The sequence below is a fragment of the Cetorhinus maximus genome, chromosome 4 (assembly GCF_964194155.1).
Source record: "Cetorhinus maximus chromosome 4, sCetMax3.hap1.1, whole genome shotgun sequence".
In the NCBI taxonomy this organism is placed as follows: domain Eukaryota; kingdom Metazoa; phylum Chordata; class Chondrichthyes; order Lamniformes; family Cetorhinidae; genus Cetorhinus; species Cetorhinus maximus.
In genome coordinates this window covers 46,938,955-46,960,013 of record NC_135882.1, presented here as the reverse complement: position 1 = coordinate 46,960,013, position 21,059 = coordinate 46,938,955, and the positions used below count along the sequence as shown (strand labels likewise).

General features: G+C 43.3%; 1 protein-coding gene across 5 annotated transcripts in view; it reads left to right on the top strand.

Moving 5' to 3' along the window:
* Positions 1-21,059, top strand: part of sugct (succinyl-CoA:glutarate-CoA transferase) — a 596,483-nt gene that overhangs the window by 27,021 nt on the left and 548,403 nt on the right. For all 5 annotated transcript variants that reach the window (XM_078540132.1, XM_078540128.1, XM_078540131.1 and 2 more), the window contains exons 2-3: positions 4,096-4,141; positions 4,237-4,310. In XM_078540132.1, coding sequence (XP_078396258.1) covers positions 4,096-4,141; positions 4,237-4,310 — 120 coding nt within the window. The remainder of the gene's footprint in view (positions 1-4,095; positions 4,142-4,236; positions 4,311-21,059) is intronic.

The following is a 21,059-nucleotide window of genomic DNA, read 5'->3' as shown; positions in this document are numbered from 1 at the left end:
AGCCATGTGGGTTTTCTCTTCCTGGACCATATGAATAACACATTTTAAGCTGGTTTTATTCATTCCCCACCCCCCACCCTGGCCTGTTGCTGCAACAGGTATTAACATCTGCTGTTATGAGTGTCAAACAATTATTTAGACTATTGCATAGTAATATATTGAATCCAAAAAGGCAATTAAAGCCCAAAGTCCAAGGCTACAGTGTTGCTTATAACTCTCAATAATCTGGAAAATTTCCTGGCCCTAACCACCTCCTCTTCACCACGGACGTCCAATCCCTCTACACCTCCATCCCACACCAGGATGATGGTCTGAGGTCTCTCCGCTTCTTCCTTGAACAGAGGCCCGAACAATCCCCATTCACCACCACTCTCTTCCGCCTGGCTGAACTTGTTCTCTCACTGCACAATTTCTCCTTTAACTTGTCTCACTTCCTCCAAATAAAAGGTATGGCTATGGGTACCTGCATGGGCCCCAGTTGTGTTTGTCTTTTTGTGGGATATGTGGAACACTCCTTGTTCCAGTCCTACTCAGGCCCCTTCCCATAACTCTTCTTATGGTACATCGATGACTGTATTGGTGTTGCTTCATGTTCTCATCTGGACCTGGAAAAATTTATCGATTTTGCTTCCAATTTCCACCCCTCTCTCTCTCTCCTTCATGTGGACCATCTCCAACAATTCCCTTCCCGTCCTTGACCTCTCTGTCTCCATTTCTGATGAAAGACTGTCTGCCAATATTCATTACAAGCCCACCAACTCCCACAGCTACCTTGACTACAGCTTCTCACACACTGCTTCCTGCAAGCACTCTATCCCATTCTCCTAGTTCCTCCGCCTCCGTTGCATCGGTTCCAATGATGCCACCTTCCAAAAGGGCGCTTCTGACTTGTCTTCCTTTTTCCTTAACCGAGGTTTCCCCCCCTCAATGTGGTTGACAGAGCCCTTGGCTGTGTCTGACCCATCTCCCTCACCCCTTCCCCTCCTTCTCAAAACCATGATAGGCTCTCCCTGATCCTCGTTCTTCACCCACCAGCCTCTGCATTCAAAGGATCATCTTCCACCATTTCTGCAAACTCCAGCATGATGCCACCAACAAACTCATCTTCCCCTCACCCTCCGCGCGCACACACACCTCTCCCCCCCCCCTTGCCATCAGCATTCTGTAGGGACCATTCCCTCCGTGACACCCTGGTCCACTCCTCCACCACCCCCAACTCTTCATCCACTTCCCATGACACCTTCGCATGCAATCTCAGCACCTGCCCCTTTACCTCCCGACTGTCCAAGGCCCCAAGCACTCCTTTCAGGTGAAGCACTGCTTCACTTGCACCTCATTCAAATTGGTATACTGCATTCGCTACTCCCAATGCAGTCTCCACTACACTGGGGAGACCAAACGCAGACTGGGTGACTGCTTTGCGGAACACCTTCGATCTATTCGCAAGAATGACCCAGCCCTTCATGTCGCTTGCCATTTCAACACACTGTCCTGCTCTCATGCCCACATGTCCGTCCTTGGCCTGCTGCAATGTTCCAGTGAAGCCCAGCGCAAACTGGAGGAACAGCACCTCATCTTCCAATTAGGCACCTTATAGCCTTCTGGACTTAACATTGAGCTCAGCAACTTCAGACCATGAACTCTTTCCTCCCTCTTGATTCCCTTTTTAAATCCAATTTTTATTTATTTATTTATTCATTATTTAATTTTATTCTTTATTCATTTTTAAATCCTTTTCCCCCAACCACCTCCCCCCCTCCCTCTCTGCCACAGGGCCAGCTGTCACTTCTTTCTATGTTTTGCTTTCACTGAGTGCTGACCCTCTGCTATTAACACCTTCTGCTATCTTACCTTTATGCTACTATCAGCACCTTCTTTACTCTTTATCACTACCATTAATTCTCCCTTTGTCTTGTGTCCATGGCATCTTTGTCAATCTCTCCTTAGCTGTCACCTGTCCCTCACCTTCGATCTCGTTTCACCTGCTCCATTCCTCTTAAATAGTATAAAATTCGTCCATTTCTACTTCTCTTTAGCTCTGAAAAAGAGTCATACGGACTCGAAACATCTCCACAGATGCTGCCAGACCTGTTGAGTTTTTCCGGCATTTTTTATTTTGTATGAGAATACATTGGTCTAGAAGTAGCTCCAATAACCTCTAGTCTTGAAAGAACTCCAATCACTTTCTAGTCTAGTTCATTATTAGTGCATGCCACAGATGTTAACTTTTCCATAGGATAGTATTCTCTTTGTTTTTGGTTCATTCTTGGGAAATGGGCATTACTAGCAAGGTCAGCATTTATTGCTCATCCCTAGTTATCATTGAAAAGACAGTGAGCCATCTTGAACCGCTGCAGTCTTTGTGGGGAAGGTACTCCCACAGTACTGTTAGATTGGGCAATCTGGGATTCTGTTCAAGCGATGATGATGGAACAGGAATATATGTCCAAGTGGGATAGTGTGAGACTTGGAGGGGGGAACATGGATGTGATAATGTACTGATGAACTGACTGACCTTGTCCTTCTAAGTGGTAGAGGTCACAGGCTTGGAAGTTGTTGAAGAAGACTTGGTGATTAGCTGCTATGTATTCTGTGGGTAGGGGACACTGCAACCAATTTTGCGATTTATAACAGGGAAAATACATCTACACCAGGGTGGGATCAAACATTTTCCTGAATAGAATTGAAATAAAATTTAGAAACCTCTCTTTAAATCTCTTCATTTTAAAAATTTAACATTTTTGTATGTACACCCATTTTGTTGACAACTTTACTGACAAAAGTTCATAATTTCAGGCTAGCCAACCAGTCCACCATACTACTTTGCTATGAGTATAGGATTGTTCTGAAACCATGCCCGAGGCTTTCAAATGTACCTGAATTTCATCATATTGAGAGAATTATTATCTCCCCAGTTTCCATCGTACTCCACATGCTTCAGTAGATCACATTGTGGCGATGAATAGACAGCAGTTTATACATGGATAGAATTAAGCTAGTGGTAAGTCTAGACAGTTGTGTGTTAAAGTGGGAGACTTGAAAGCATCTGTTCTGCCAGACACAGAGTATAATGTATCCTATGTTTTTGCAGACTGGTGGGAATCGGATCTGTTTGGCCAATCCTAAGAGGCAACAATGGGACATGCTGTCAAAGTTGCTATAAAGCTATGGTGTGGCTGAGTTAGGAGCTGTATGCTTGTAATGTTTAGCTAAATAAATGTAAGACTGAATAAAGATTGGCTCCAGCACTATCCTTCATCAACTGGTTTTCTGGTTTAGAACGAAGTTCACCACCTAACAGAAGATTAATTGCATTCGTCAGCAGTGAAGTTAGCAATTCAGCAGATCATTGTCAGATTGTGTGTCACATCTAAGTCTAAAGGGTCATATTCTTCCTCTGGTGAGCATGACTGTTTCAGGCTCCTGAGATATGGAGTGTCAATAACATAAGAGAAAATCTTAATTTCTACATTGGACATCTTGAAATCCTAATCCATATAGAAAACTCCTTCCCAATCTTGGAGAATTTGAAATATATGCATTTATTTTGCTACAATTGTTAGTTATGTTCCTTCTGTGGAAAATAACCATCATTTGTAAAATAGGAGAAAGGGGACAATTACATAAAAGCTGTCATAATGATGCCGTTACTCAATGTCTTGTGAGTTTCCCTGATTCATAACCTAGGCTTGTGACTGGTGCCTTCATTTCAAGATAGGTGGTGTACAGCTTCATCATGAAGGTACAAAATAATTGTGCCAAATCTAAATAAAATTCCCCATGGACACTAGTGTTTACAAATCTACACTCTAGATATGCCAGTTATAGGAAAATGACTACTTTTGATAGCATGATGTTTCTCTAAGGAAAACATCATCCTTTAGTGGTGGTATCAGCAATATAGTGAGATCTTGCTGCAGCCTTCCATTGTCACAATTTTGTAGACCAGTCAAAGATGACAGTCTGTAACTGATCAGTGTGGCCCTTCTGTTTTAAATCTGTATTATGATACCAGTGTAAATTCTCCCATGTGGTTTGAAGTTGAATTTGTGATTTTTTGACGATGAGCTCTAACACTTATGTGTTGGTTTTCAGGAAATGTGAAACCATTGGAAGGAGTTAAAATCCTAGATCTCACAAGGTAAATTCAAGTTCAGTTATGTAAAAGAACTTCATTAGGTGAGAATTTAACAAATGTGAATGTAACCGATTGTTTCCATTCTTTATTCCAAACAGGGTGTTAGCAGGACCCTTTGCCTCAATGATCTTGGGAGACCTGGGTGCAGAAATTATCAAAGTAGAAAGACCAGGTAATAGATTGCTCAAATTGGATTAGAGAGCATAAGCTTTCAGTATCATTGAAACACAGAATTGATAATAGATGTATGTTTGATAGATTTTAAGTTCTTCTTTAGTAGAGCTGAGTTCCTATGGGAATCATTTTAATTGTCAGTTTGGGATGAGTGTAGCACTCTCTCCTCTGATTCAAAAAATGTAAGTCCCATTCATGAGACTTGAGCACAAAATCCCAGCTGAGACTTCAGTGCCGTACTGATGGAGTGTTGCATTGTTGGAGGTATCGTCTTTCGGATGCGCCTAAACCAAGGCCCCAGCTGCTTTCTCAGTTGGAGATAAAAGATCCTGTAACAGTATTTGAAGAAGAGCAGGGTGATCTCCCTGATGCCCTGGCTAACAGTTATTCATCAATCACCATGACGAAAATACAAAATCAAAATGCTGCAGATGTTGGAAATTTGAAATCAAAACAGCCAGCATGGTCCACCATGTCCGATCCATTTCAAGCACTTCTGCTCGCACCCCTTCTCCTCCCTCCCAGAACCATGATAGGGTTTCCCTTGTCCTCACTTTCACCCTACAGCCTCCGTATTCAGCGGATCGTTCTCTGCCATTTCTGCCATCTCCAAAGTGATGCCATTATCAGACACATCTTCCCCTCTCCTATCCTTAGAGAATTCCGAAGGGACAGTTTCCTCCTCAACACCTAGTCCACTCCTCAGTCACCCCTAACACCCCCTTTCTTTCCTATGGCACCTTTCCATTCAAGCGTATGAGATGCAACACCTGTCCTTTTAGCTCCTCACTTCTCACCCTCCAAGGTCCCAATGTAGCATACTGTATTCATTGCTCACGGTATGGTCTTGTCTATGTTAGGAGATAAAAGGCTGACTGGGGACACCCGCAGAACACCTCCATTTAGTCTGCAAGCATGACCCCGAGTTGCCCTTTGCTTGTCATTTCAATTCTCCACCTTGCTCCCACTGTGACTTTTCTATCCATGGCCTGCTACAGTGTCCCAATGAAACTCAACACAAGCTCGAGAAACAGCATCTCATCTTCCGACTTGGTATTCTGCAGCCTTCGGGATTCAACGCTGAGCTCAACAATTTTCGATCATAACCTTTGCCTCCACTTTGTTTCATGTTTTCTTTTGGCTAATTTGGTTTTCTCTAGTTTCTTTCTTCTTTCCTTTACTATGGTTTTAGACAGCTGCTATTCAGCCGTCCACACCTCATCTAAACACACCTTTTGTTTCTTTACTTTTCCCCTTAACATTCCTTTTTTTTCTTGTTCCATGAAACCTTTTGTCATTTAATCTCTTCTGCCCTCAACCCTATCACAGACCTTCCCTTTCATTCTGTTCCATCCACACCCCCCCACCACCTCCACCACCACCAATCCCCCCCCCCCGCCCCCGCTTCAGTTGCTCAAAACCTGTTGCATTTCTATCTTTTTTTAGTTCTGATGAAGGATTATCAACCTGAAATGTTAATCCTGTTTCTCTGTATAGATGCCGCCTCACCTGCAGAGTATTTCCAGCATTTTCTGTTTTTCATTACTAGACACATTGCTGTTTGTGGACCTTGCTGTCCATGCATTTGTTGCCACGTTTCCCTACAATTCAACAGTGACTGCACTTCAAAAGTATTTCATTGGCTTTAAAGTACTTTAGGACATGCTGAGGTTGTGAAAGATATGTTCTTATTAAAAAAGCAAATGCTTAAGTGGGCCTTCTCTATGTCACACTTCTTTTTGACACTATTTTCTACCGCAGGCATGAGTGCAGGTTTTGCATTCAACAGTTACATTATTCAGGCTTTTTATTTAACCCCATTCCTTTCATTTATTAAAGGTAGTGTAACTAAATTATCTCTGCGGTATCATTTTTCAGTTCCCTCTCTCTATTCGCACCTGAATTGTTCCATCCTTTGTTGTGTGCTTATAAACAAGTAAAGGCAGCTGTGATCTCAATGTATAACCTAGTGATGCGATGTCCTGGCCAACTGCTTTTAGATAGCTCTTGGGATAATATTTATGACCCGATAGCCATAAAGGGACATGGTTGCAGGGTGACAAAGGCTGGGACTTAAACATTGAAGGGCACTTGACATTTCGAAAAGACAGGAAGCTAGGCAAAGCTCTGTTAATTATGGATGACACTAGTACAGTAGTGAGAGACGACCTTACCTTGAACGAGCAAGATGTAGAATTAGTTTGGCTAGAGAAAAGAAATAGGAAAGGTAAGAGATCACTTGCAGGAGTAATTTATAGGCCCCGAACTAAAGTTACACTGTAGGACACTGTACAGGAATAAATAAATGGGGCGCCTAAGAAAGGTACTGCAATAACCATGGGTGACTTTAATCTAAATGTAGATTGGGTGAATTAGCTTGCCAAAGGTACCCTGGAAAGTTGGTTCATAGAGCGTATTCGAGACAATTTCTTGGAACAGTATGTTTTAACACCAACCAGAGAGCAGGCTATTCTGGACCTGATAATGTGCAGTGAGACAGGATTAATCAATAACCCCAGTAAAGGAGCCTCTAGGCGACAGAGCTCCTAAGATGATAGAATTTCATGTTCAGTTTGAAGGTGAGAAGTGTGGTTTAAGGCTAGTGTTTCAAACCTAAATTAAGGTAATTATAAGGCTATGAAGACAGAGTTGGCTAAATTGGACTGGGAAACTAGGTTAAAAAGTAGGACAGTAGAGATGCAGTGGCACACCTTTAATAACTCTCAGCAAAGATTTATCCCATTAAGAAAAAGAGACTCTAGGACAAGGATGCATCATCTGTGGCTAAATAAGAAAGTTAAGGATAGCATCAAATTGAAAGAACATACGAACAAGGAGCAGGAATAACAAAAACAGAATTACCTGGAAAAACTCAGCAGGTCTGGCAGCATCGGTGGAGAAGAAAAGAGTCGACGTTTCGGGTCCACACGACCCTTCAACAGAACTGAAGTATAGTTAGGAGAGGGGTGAAATATAAGCTGGTTTAAGGTGGGGGGTGGGGGGAGAGAAATTGAGAGTGGGGTGGTTGTAGGGACAAGCAAGCAGTGATAGGAGCAGATAATCAAAAGATATCACAGACAAAAGGATCAAAGAGGTGTTGAAGGTGGTGATATTATCTAAGAAAAGTGCTAATTAAGAATGGATGGCAGGACACTCAAGGTACAGCTCTAGTGGGGGTGGGGTGGAAAGATTGACAAGGTATTAGTTGTAGATTTAAAAATAATGGAAATAGGTGGGAAAAGAAAAATCTATATAAATTATTGAAAACAAAAAAAAACAAACAAACAAAAGGGAGGGGGAGGAAACGGGGTGGGGATGGGGGGAGGGGGAGTTTAAGATCTAAAGTTGTTGAATTCAATATTCAGCCCGGAAGGCTGTAAAGTGCCTAGTCGGAAGATGAGGTGCTGTTCCTCCAGTTTGCGTTGGGCTTCACTGGAACAATGCAGCAAGCCAAGGACAGTGGGCAAGAGAGCAGGGTGGAGTGTTAAAATGGCAAGCGACAGGGAGGTTTGGGTCTTTCTTGCGGACAGACCGCAGGTGTTCAGCAAAGCGGTCGCCCAGTTTGCGTTTGGTCTCTCCAATGTAGAGGAGACCGCATTGGGAGCAACGAATGCAGTAGACTAAGTTAGGGGAAATGCAAGTGAAATGCTGCTTCACTTGAAAGGAGTGTTTGGGCCCTTGGACGGTGAGGAGCGAGGAAGTGAAGGGGCAGGTGTAGTATCTTCTGCGTGGGCATGGGGAGGTGCCATAGGTGGGGGTTGAGGAGTAGGGGGTGATGGAGGAGTGGACCAGGGTGTCCCGGAGGGAACAATCCCTACGGAATGCCGCCAGTGGGGGTGAAGGGAAGATATGTTTGGTGGTGGCATCATGCTGGAGTTGGCGGAAATGGCGGAGGATGATCCTTTGAATGCGGAGGCTGGTAGGGTGATAAGTGAGGACAAGGGGGACCCTATCATGTTTCTGGGAGGGAGGAGAAGGCGTGAGGGTGGATGCGCGGGAGATGGGCTGGACACGGTTGAGGGCCCTGTCAACGACCGTGGGTGGAAAACCTCGGTTAAGGAAGAAGGAGGACATGTCAGAGGAACTGTTTTTGAAGGTAGCATCATCAGAACAGATGCAACGGAGGCGAAGGAACTGAGAGAACGGGATTGAGTCCTTACAGGAAGCGGGGTGTGAGCAGCTGTAGTCGAGGTAGCTGTGGGAGTCGGTAGGCTTGTAATGGATATTGGTGGACAGTCTATCATCAGAAATTGAGACAGAGAGGTCAAGGAAGGGAAGAGAAGTGTCAGAGACGGACCATGTGAAAATGATGGATGGGTGGAGATTGGAAGCAAAATTAATAAATTTTTCCAGGTCCCGACGAGAGCATGAAGCAGCACTGAAGTAATCATCGATGTACCGGAGAAAGAGTTGTGGGAGGGGGCCGGAGTAGGACTGGAACAAGGAATGTTCCACATACCCCATAAAGAGACAGGCATAGCTGGGGCCCATGCGGGTACCCATAGCCACACCTTTTATTTGGAGGAAGTGAGAGGAGTTAAAGGAGAAATTGTTCAGTGTGAGAACAAGTTCAGCCAGACGGAGGAGAGTAGTGGTGGATGGGGATTGTTGGGGCCTCTGTTCAAGGAAGAAGCTAAGGGCCCTCAGACCATCCTGGTGGGGGATGGAGGTGTAGAGGGATTGGACATCCATGGTGAAGAGGAAGCGGTTGGGGCCAGGGAACTGGAAATTGTTGATGTGACGTAAGGTGTCAGAGGAATCACGGATGTAGGTGGGAAGGGACTGGACAAGGGGAGAGAGAAGGGAGTCAAGATAACGAGAAATGAGTTCTGTGGGGCAGGAACAGGCTGACACGATTGGTCTGCCAGGACAGTTCTGTTTGTGGATTTTGGGTAGGAGGTAGAAGTGGGCCGTCCGAGGTTGGGCGACTATCAGGTTGGAAGCTGTGGGAGGAAGATCTCCAGAGGAGGTGAGGTCAGTGACAGTCCTGGAAACAATGGCTTGATGTTCCGTGGTGGGGTCATGGTCCAGGGAGAGGTAGGAGGAAGTGTCTGCGAGTTGACGCTCAGCCTCCGCGAGGTAGAGGTCAGTGCGCCAGACAACAACAGCACCACCCTTGTCAGCGGGTTTGATGACAATGTTGGGGTTGGACCTGAGAGAACGGAGTGCAGTAAGTTCAGAGAGAGACAGATTAGAATGGGTGAGAGGAGCAGAGAAATTGAGACGGCTAATGTCACACCGACAGTTCTCAATGAAAAGATCAAGAGAAGGTAAGAATCCAGAGGGAGGGGTCCAGGTGGAGGGAGAATATTGGAGGTGGGTAAAAGGATCGTTGAACGGGGAGAGGACTCCTGCCCAAAGAAGTGGGCACGGAGACGAAGACGGCGGAAGAGTTCAGCATCGTGCCGAGCAGGAATAGGCCATTCAGCCTCTCGAGCCATTTAATAAGATCATGGCTGATCTGATAGTAACCTGAAATCTGCATCCCGCCTACCCCCGATAACCTATCACCCCCTTACCAAGAATCTATCCACCTCTGCCTTAAAAATATTCAAAGACTCTGCTTCCACACATTTTCAGGAAGAGAGTTCCAAAAACTCACTACCCTCTAAGTGAAAAAAATTTCACTTCATCTCTGTTTTAAATGGGCGACCCCTTATTTTTAAACAGTGACCCCTAGTTCTAGACTCTCCCACAATCTGTACATCCACCCTGTCAAGACCCCTCAGGATCTTATATGTTTCAATCAAGTTGCCTCTTACTCTTCTAAACCCCAGCGGATACAAGCCTAGTCTGTCCAACCTTTCCTCATAAGATAACCCACCCATTCCAGGTATTAGTTTGGTAAACCTTCTCTGAATTGCTTTCAATGCACTTACATCCTTCCTTAAATAAGGTGACAAATACTGTACACAGTACTCCAAATGTGGTCTCTAGTGCCCTGTACAACTGAAGCATAACCTCCCTACTTTTGCATTCAATTCCCCTTGCAATAAATGATAACATTCTATTAGCTTTCCTAATCACTTGCTGTATACTAGCCTTTTACGATTCATGCACTAGGAGACCCAGATCTCTCTGCACCTCAGAGCTCTGCAATCTCTCACCATTGAGATAATATGCTTCTCTTTTATTCTTCCTGCCAAAATGGACAATTTCACATTTTCCCACATTAAACTCCATCTGCTAGATCTTTGCCCATTCACTTAACCTATCTATCTGTTTGCAGCCTCCTTATGTCTTCTTCACAACTTAATTTCCTACCTATCTTTGTGTCATCAGCAAATTTGGCAACCATCCCTTCAATGCTTTCATCCAAGTCATTTATATACATTGTAAACAGTTGAGGTCCCAGCACTGATCCCTGTGGCACGCCACTCGTTACATCTTGCCAACCTGAAAAAGACTCATTTATGCCTACTCTCTGCTTCCTGTTACCCAGCCAATCTTCTGTCCATGCCAATATGTTACCCCCTATGCCATGGCCTTTTATTTTTTGCAATAACCTTTGATGTGGCACTTTGTCAAATGCCTTCTGGAAATCTAAGTACAGTACATCCACTGGTTCCCCTTTATCCACAGCACATGTTATTCCTCAAAGAACTCCAATAAGTTGGTTAAACATAATTTGCCTTGCACAAAACCATGTTGACTCTGCCTGATGAATTTGAGCTTAGCCAAGTGCCCTGCTATAACTTTTTTAATAATAGCTTCTAACATTTTCCCTATGACAGATGTTAAGCTAACAGGCCTATAGTTTCCAGCTTTCTGGCTCCCTCCCTTTTGAATAATGGAGTTATATTGGCTATCTTCCAATCTAATGGGACCTTCCCCGAATCTAGAGAGTTTTGACAGATTAAAACCAACTATCCCGCTAGACATTTCTTTTAAGACCCTAGAATGAAGCCCATCAGGACCCGGGCTCTTGTCAGCCCACAGCTTCAACAATTTACTCAGTACCACACTTGTCCGGTGACTGTAATTTTCCGAGCTTCCTTCCTTACTTCCATTTCCTGGTTTATAGCTGCTTCTGGGCTATTACTTGTATCATCTATAATAAAGGCTGCTGCAAAATACCTGTTCAATTCATCTGCCATTACCTTGTTTTCCATTATCAATTCCCCAGACTAACTTTCTATAGGACCAACGCTCACTTTGTTAACTCTTTTCTTTTTAAAATATTTATAAAAACTCTTACTATCTCTTTTTATATTTCTGGCTAGATTTTTCTCATACTCTTTTTGCTCCTTATTAGTCTTTTAGTCATTCTTTGCTGTTCCTTATATTCTGTCCAATCTTCTGGCTTTCCACCTATCTTTGCACAATTATATGCTTTTTTCTTTTAAGTTTTATACTATCTTTAACCTTTCTAGTTAACCACCCTCTCTTGGACTTTTGTTCTTACTTGTTGGAATGTATCCATTCTATGCATTCTCAAATACCTCCTTAAATATTAGCCACTGCATCTCTATAGACCTATCCCTTAACTTAATTTGCCAGTTCACTTTCGCCAGCTCAGCTTTCATGACCTCATAATTGCCCTTATTTAAGTTTAAAAACTTAGTCTCAGACCATTTCCTCTCTCCCTCGAACTGAATGTAAAATTCAATTATATTATGGTCGCTGCTACCTAGGGCCGCCTTCACTATGAGATTATTAATTACTCTGATCTCATTGCACAATATGGGTCTAGTATAGCCTGCTCTCTGGTTGGTTCCAGAATATGCTGTTCTAAGAAACTATCCTGAAAACATTCAATGTACTCCTCATCTAGGCTATTTTGCCCATCTGATTTTTCCAGTCTATCTGTAAATTAAAATCTCCCATGATTATCACTGTGCCTTTCTGATAAGCTCCAATTATTTCTTCCTTTATGCTCAACCCTACCATGTGATTACTGTTAGGGGGCCTGTACCCAACTCCCACAAGTGACTTTTTGTCTTTACCATTTCTCATCTCTATCCAAACTGTTTCCACATCCTGGTTTCCTGAACTTAGGTCATCTTTCTCTATTGTGCTAATACCATCATTAACTAACAGAGCCACCCCTCCACCTTTTCCTCACTTTCTGTCCTTCCTAAGTGTCCTGTATCCTTCAAAATTCAGGTCCCAATCCATGTCCTCCTGCAGCCATGTCTCCATAATGGCTATCAAATCATAATTATTTATTTCTATGTGCGCTCTCAGTTCTTCTGTTTTGTTTGGAATGCTACGTGCAGTCAGATATAGAGATTTTAGTTTTTTTCTTTTTATAACCTCTAGTTTCATCTGTTGATTTGTACTCTCCATCCCTCCCTGTCACGGTCTATTTTTCATTTCCCGTAATAATATCTTTCTCTTTTGCCTTGTCTCTACTCTTTGGTTGACCATATCTTCCCAAATTCTACCCCTTGACCCCAATATTTAGTTTAAAACCCTCTCTACTTCCCTAGTTATGCAACTCGCAAGAACACAGGTCCCAGCACGGTTCAGGTGTAGACCGTGCCAACAGTACAGATCCCACTTTCCCCAGTACTGGTGCCCGTGTCCCATGAACCGGAACCACACCAGTCTTTGAGCCACACATTCATCTTCCTAATCTGATTTGACCTATGCCAATTTGCACATGGTTCAGGTAATAATCCAGAGATTATGACCTTTGAGGGCCTGCTTCTTAATTTGGTGCCTTGGTCCACATACTATGTAGAACCTCCTCCTTTGTCCTGCCTATGTCGTTGGTATCTACATGGACCATGACACTGGGTCCTCCCCATCCTACTACAAGTTCCTCTCCAGCCCCGAGCATATGTCGTGCACTCTGGCACTAGGCACGCAACACAGCCGCCTGGACTCTCGCTCTTTGCTACAGAGAATGGTGTCAACCCCTCTGACGATACTATCCCCTACTACCACTATATTCCTTCTTGCCCCCCCCACTTGAATGGCTTCCTGTACCACGATGCCATGGCCAGTTAGGTCATCCACCCTGCAGCCCTGCTCTCATCCAAACAAGCTGATAAAACCTCAAACCTCTTGGACAATTGCAGAGGCTCACACTCCTGTGATCCTGCCCTTTGAGTCCCCTTACCTGCGTCACTTGCAGTCACACTCTGCTGTCCCTGACCGCTGACCAAATCAGAAGACCCTGTCCTAAGAGGTGTGACTCCCTCCTGGTAAAAAGAATCCAGGAAACTTTCCCCCTCCCTGATGTGTCACAATGTCTGTAGTTCAGCCTCCAGCTCATAAACTCTGAGCTGAAGCTGCTCAAACTTCAAACGCTTTTAGCAGACGTGTTTGCCCTGGATCAAACTGGCGTCCAGGAGCACCCGCATGCTGCAGCTGTGACACATCATCTGTCCTGAGATCCTTAATGTGTTCTAATTAACTAATTATTTGTATCAATTATATATTTTACTTCCTTAAAAATATATTTTATTAACCTTACCACCAGTTGCTAGACTATTTTGAACACCAGGAATAGAACAAACCTTAGTCACTTACCAGATACTCACCAAATAACGAGCTATTTCTCCTGGAGAAGAGTATGACCACTTCCTGAAGGCTGAGAAAGTTAGAAAGCAGAAAGCAAAAGGGTACCTCTTTCTCCTCCTTCCCTAACTCCCTTGATTACCCAACTACCAGCACTCTATTCTAAGTTGCACTTCTTGCAGTAAACCTTACCTACAGTACCTCTTTCCCCCTGTGCACCGAATTCCCACTTGAACCAAATTCCCAAATATACTCACTTGGTCTCTGTCTCATTCAGGCCAAAGTGTCCACTCACTTATCATGCGCCTCTTAAAGAAACACTGTACAGATCTGCAAAGATTAAGGGTAGGTCAGTTTTTAAGAAGAGATTTTAAGAACCAGCAAAGAATGACTTAAAAAATAATAAAGGGGGAGAAATTAGACTATGAGAGAAACTAGCTAGAAATATAAAAACTCATCGTAAGAGTTTCTACAAGTATTCAAACAGGAAAAGAGTAAAGTGAGTATTGGTCCTCTAGAGAATGAGCCTGAGGCTTCATTAATGGAAAACAAGGAAATGGCAGAAGCGTTGAACTGGTATTTTATGTCTGTCTTCACTGTAGAAGACTTAGAAAACTTCACAAAGGTACTTGAAAATCAGGAAGTGAAAGGGAGGGAAGAACTTAAAATCATCACCATCACCAGGGAAAAGGTATGGGGGAAGCTATTGGCCCTAAAGGCTGACACGTCCCCAGGACCTGATGGCCTGCATCCTAGGGCCTGAAAGAAGTGGCTGCAAAGGTAGTAGAGGCATTGGCTATAATCTCCCAGAACTCCTTAGATTCTGGAAAGGTCCCAATGGGAAAATAGCAAACATAACTAACACCTTTATTCAAGAAAGAAAGGGGGCAGAAAGCAGGACACCATAGGCCAGTTAGCCTAACATCTGTCATAGGGAAATTGTAAGAATCCATTATAATGGAGGTTATAGCAAGGGGATCAGGCAGAGTGAACCTTGTTTTGTGAAAGGGAAATCATATTTGACTAATTTATTAGAGTTCTTTGAGAAAGTAACAAGCAGGGTGGATAAAAGGGAATCCATAGACGTGGTGTACTTGGATTTCCAAAAGGTATTTGATAAGGCATTTAAATATATTTAATTATCCTTACCACAGTTGCTGGACTATTTTGAACCTTAGGAATAGAATAAACCTTAGTCACTTACCAGATACTCACCAAATAACTAGCTGCTTCTCCAGTAGCAGAGTATGACCACTTCCTGAAGGCTGAGAAAGTTAGAAAGCAGTTAGAAAGCCACATCAAAGTTACTACAAAAATTAAGAGCTCATGGTGTAGGGGGTAACGTATTAGCTTGAATAAAGGATTGGGTAGCTAACAGGAAGCAGAAAGCAGGGATAAATGAGCCATTTTTGGGTTGGCAAACTGTAACTAGTGGAGTGCCACAGGGATCGGTGGGACCTCAACTATTTCCAACCTATATCAATAACTTGGATGAAGTGACCAAATATATGGTAGCCAAATTTGCTGATGACACCAAGCTAGGTAGGACAGTAAGTTGTCAAGAGGAGGTACAGTGTCTATAAAGGGATATAGATAGGTTAAGTGAGTGGGCAAACATTTGGCAGATAGAGTATGTGGGAAAATATGAACTTGTCCACTTTGGTAGGAAGAATAGAAAGGCAGTATACCATTTAAATTGGGAGAGAGCTTGCAGAACTTGGTGGCACAGAGGGATCTGGGTGCCCTGATGCATGAGTCACAAAAATTAGTATGCAGGTACAGGAAGTGATTAAGAAGGCAAATGGAATGTTGGCGTTTATTGCAAAGGGAATGGAATGCCAAAGTAGGGAAATTTTACTGCAGCTATACAGGGCCTTAGTGAGACCACATCTGGAGTTCTCTCTGCAATTTTGGTCTCCTTATTTGAAAAAGGATACAATTGCATTAGAAGCAGTTCAGAGAAGGTTCACTAGACTCATTCCTGGGATGAAGAGTTTATCTTTTAAGGAAAGATTGAGCAAGCTGGACCTATATCCAATGGAGTTTAGAAGAATGAGAGGTGCTCTAATTGAAACATATAAGATCCTGAGGGGACTTGATAAGGTGGATACCAGGTGGACGTTTACTCTTGAGGGAGGGATTAGAACTAGGGGATACCGTTTATAAGTAAGAGGTCTCCCTTTTAAGATGAGGATGAAGAAATTCCTTTTTTCTCTGTGGAATTCTTTTCCTCAGAGAGCAGTGGAGGCTCATTGAATTTATTCAAGGTTCAGTTAGATAAATTTTTGATAGACAAGGGAGCTAAGGGTTATGGGGGGTACAGATAGGAAGGCAGAGTTGAGATCACAATCAGATCAGTTATGATCTTATCGAATGGCAGAGCAGGCTTCAAGGGCTGAATGGCCTATTCCTGCTCCTAAGTCCTATGTTCTCTCAGTCTCTCCCCTCCACTCCTGAGTGTGTATGTCTTTCCTTTCAGCTTTAGTCCTATGTACTTTTTCTTGCAGAGAGCAGTGGAGGTTGGGTCATTAAATTTATTCAAGGCTGAGTTAGCTAAGTTTTTGATAGACGAAGGAGCCAAGGGTCATGGAGGGTGCAGACAGGAAGGCAGAGTTGAGATCACAATCTCTTCATTCTATCTTGGCAAAAGGAACAATGACAACATGAGGGAAACCCTTTTAATACAGCAAGTGATTAGGATTTGGAATGCACTGCCTTAGTATGTGTGGTGTTTCCTTCTCTCATCCTGAGTACAGTTAAAAAGTTCCCTTTTAAAATATTTAACATTCAAATTAATTAAATAAATAAAATAGAGATGGCTGGGCCGGCGATGTGTTGCAGCTGTAGTATGTGGGTGCTGGTGGACGGCGGTGCGATCCACGGTGACCACACCTGCACAAGTGTTGGCTGCTCGAGGAACTTCGGCTCAGAGTTGATGAGCTGGAGTCCGAGCTGCGGACACTGCAACACATCAGGGAGGGGAGAGTTATCTGGTGTGTTTCAGGAGACAGTCACACCCCTTCGATTAATTACATCAAATTTGGCCCGTGGTCAGAGACAGGAGTGAGGCAGGTATGTGGATCCAGAATTTAGCTTTGCAAGAGCCTCAGCCGGTGCCCTTGTCCAATAGGTACAAGGTTCTTGATCCCAGTGTGGACGAGGGCACAGACTGCAGGGAGGATGAACGAACTGACCACAGCAGCGTGGCACAGAGCACCATTCAAATGGGGGGAGAAAAGAGAAATGTAGTAGTAATAGGGGATAGCATAGTTAGGGGTATAGATACTGTTCTCTGCAACAAATACAGAGCGTCCCGAAGGCTGTGTTGCCTACCTGGTGCCAAGGTTAAGGACATTGCTTCTGGGCTGGAGAGGAATTTAGAGTCATAGAGTTATACAGCACAGAAACAAACCCTTCGGCCCATCATGTCCATGCCAGCCATCAAGCACCTATCTACTCTAATCCCATTTTTGAGCACTTGGCCCATAGCACTGTATACTATGGCATTTCAAGTGCTCATCTAAATACTACGTAACTTGGAGTGGGAGGGGAAGGATCCAGTTGTCATGGTCCACGTAAGTACCAACGGCATAGGTAGGACTAGGAAAGAGGTTCTGCTGAGGGACTACGAGAAGCTTGGGGGTAAATTAAAAAGCAGAACCACAAAGGTGATAATCTCCGGATTACTACCTGAGCCATGTGCGAATTGGCGTAGGGTAAATACGATTAGAGAGGTAAATGCGTGGCTCAAAGATTGGTGTGGGAGAAATGGGTTCTTATTCATAGGACACTGGCACCAGTATTGGGGAAGGAGAGAGCTGTTCTGTTGGGATGAGCTTCATTTGAACAATGCTGAGTCCAGAGTCCTGGCAAATCATATAATGAGGGTTGTAGATAGGACTTTCAACTAATTAGTTGGGGGGGGAGGGTTCAATTGAAGGGAAATTTTAAAAAATCAAAAAGAAACAAGAGAGCAGAGGTGCAGGGTAGTGAAGAGGTGAACGATAATCAAAGTGTGACAGGAAGGGGCAGAAAATATAAGCAGAAGAGTGCAGCAGAAATTAGAACCAGAATGAGTAATAATGGTAAAAAGTCAAAGCTGAAGGCTCTTTATCTGAATGCACGCAGCATTTGTAACAAGATAGATGAGTTGACGGCACAAATAGAAATAAATGAATATGACTTGATAGCTATTACAGAGACGTGGTTGCAGGGTGACCAAGACTGGGAACTCAACATTCAAGGGTATTTGACGCTCTGGAAAAATAGGCAAAAAGGAAAAGGCGGTGGGATAGCTCTTTTAATAAAGGAAGATATCAGTGCGAAATAAGGAATAGCAAGGGGAAGAAGTAACGGGTGGGCGTTGTCTATAGGCCCCTGAAGAATTGCCTCACTGTAGGGCAAAGTATAAATCAGGAAATAATGGAGGCATGTAAGAAGGGTATTACAATTGTCATGGGTGATTTTAATCTGCATATTGACAGGACAAATCAGATTGGCAGGGGTAGCATGGAAGACAAATTTGTAGAGTGCATCAGGTATTGTTTCTTAGAGCAATACGTTGCAGAACCTACCTGGGAACAGGCTATTTTAGATCCAGTAATGTGTAATGAGGTAGGACTAATAAGAGATCTCGTAGTTCAGGATCCTCTAGGGGGTAACGAACGTAATTTGGTAGAATTTCAAATTCAGTTTGAGGGCAAGCAACTTGGGTCTCAAACCAGTGTCCTCAATTTAAATAAGGGCAATTACAGTGGTATGAAGAAAAAGTTGTCTAAAGCGGGCTGGGAAAATAGGCTAAGTGGAAGGCCAGTGGATGAGCAGTGACAGACATGTAAGCAAATATTTCATAACGCTCAGCAACAATGTATCCCGGTCAAAAAGAAGGACTCAATGAGAAGGATGAACCACCCGTGGTTAACAAAGGTGGTCAAGGAGAGTATCCAATCAAAAACGAAGGCATACAAAGCAGTGAAAACTAGTGGTAGGCCAGAGGATTGGGAATTTTTTTTAGGAACCAGCAGCGGATGACTAAAAGGCTAATAAAGAGAGAGAAAATTGATTCTGGAAGTAAATTGGCAAGAAATATAAAACCAAACAGCAAGAGCCTCTACGGATATATAAAAAGAAAGGGAGTTGCTAAAGTGAGCGTGAAGCGCTTGGAGGATGCGACTAGAGAATTGATAATGGGAATAGGGAAATGGCAGATAATTGAAACCAATATTTTGCATTGGTCTTCACGGTGGAGGACACTATCAACATTCCAAAGATATCAGATGAGTGAGGAGCTAATGGGAGGAAAGATCTTGTAACAGTCTCTATCATGAGGGACAAAGTATTTGACAAACTAATGGAACTAAATGCAGACAAGTTGCTAGGACCTGATGCCCTGAATCCAAGGGTTTTAAAGGAAGTGGCTGCAGAGATAGTGGAGGCATTGGTTGAAATATTCCAGAACTCATTGGATTCAGGGAGGGTCCCAGTGGTTTGGAAAACCGCTGATGTGATGCCCCTGTTCAAAAAGGGAGGGAGACAAAAAGCAGGAAACTATAGGCCATTCAGCCTAACATCTGTCGTTGGGAAAATGCTAGAGTCCATTATTAAGGAAGAAATAGCAGGATATTTAGAAAAGCTCAATGCAATTAAAAGGGTCAACATGGTTTTATGAAAGGGAAATCATGTTTGACAAATTTGCTGGAGTTTTTTGAGGATATAACAAGCAGAGTTGATAATGGGGAACTGGTAGATGTAGTGTATTTGGATTTCCAGAAGGCATTCGATAAGGTGCCACATAAAAGGTTATTGCATGGTATTGGGGGTAATATATTAGCATGGATTGAGGATTGGTTAACACACAGAAGACAGAGAGCCGGGATTAATGGGTCTTTCTCAGGTTGGAAAGACGTAACTAGTGGAGCGCCTCAAGGATCAGTCCTAGGGCCTCAATTATTTACTATCTATATTAATGACTTGGAGGAGGGGGCAGAGTGTAATGTATCCACATTTGTTGATGATACAAAAATAGATGGGAGGACATGTTGTGATGAGGACATAAGGAATCTGCAAGGGGATATAGACAGGTTGAGTGAGTGGGCAAAAACTTGGCAGTTGGAGTTTAATGTGGGAAAGTGTGAGGTCATGCACTTTGTAGGAAAAATCAAAAGGCAGACTATTATTTAAATGGAGAGAGACTCCAAAAAAGTGCAACAGAAAGGGATCTGGGTGTTCTTGTTCTTGTGCATGAAACACAAAAAGTTAGCATGTAGATGCAGCAAGTAATTAAGAAGGCAAATGGAATTTTGGCCTGTATTGCTAGGCTGGAGTTTAAAAATAGGTAAGTGTTGTTACAACTGTACAGGGTGTTGGTGAGGCTGCACCTGGAGTACTGTGTACAGCTTTGGTCCCCGTATTTAGGAAAAGATATACTGGCATTGGAGGCAATTCAAAAGAGATTCACTAGGCTGATTCCTGGGATGACTTATCAAGAATGGCTAAACAGGTTAGGCCTTTATTTGTTAGAGTTTAGAAGAATAAGGGGTGGTCTTATTGAAACAAACAAGATTCTGAGGGGGCTTGACAGGGTACATGTTGAGAAGATGTTACCACTAGTGGAGGAATCTCAAACCAGGGGACATAGTTACAGAATAAGGGACACTCTCAGAGTGTAGTGAATGTCTGGAATTCTCTACCCCAGGGAGTTATGGAGGCTAGATCACTGAAAGTATTTAAAGAGGAGGTAGATAGATTTTTGAAATATCAGGAAGTTAAGGGTTATGAGGAGCTGGCACGAAAGAGGAGTTGAGGCCTGGGGCAGATCATCCATGATCTTATTGAATGGCGGGACAAACTTGAGGGGCTGAATGGCCTATTCCTGCTCCCATTTCTTATGTTCTTATGTATGTGTCTCTTTCTCTACCCCACTCCTGTGGGTGTGCTCTCATTTTCCCTCTCCTGCATGTTTCTCCTCTACAGTTGTGTGTGTGTGCACCTGTAAAGATACTTACCCACCAAAATGATCATTCCTGAAGTCCCAAATGCAACTCCCTGTACCCTCAGCTTTCGGTCATTTGATTCTAAAAGTATTCAAGGGATCCAGTGCAAGTTCTAGAAGTAAGTGATGCGAAGCATAATGGAGACTTGGGCCCTTTCCTGCAAATTTCAACTGTTAGAGCTCTGTCTGAGTATGCAGACATCTCTTTCAAGTTGCTCCCAGCTATCAAAGCCTTAGCAATCACTTCTAATATTCACTGGAAATGTGAAGCACAAAGATCATCAGAAC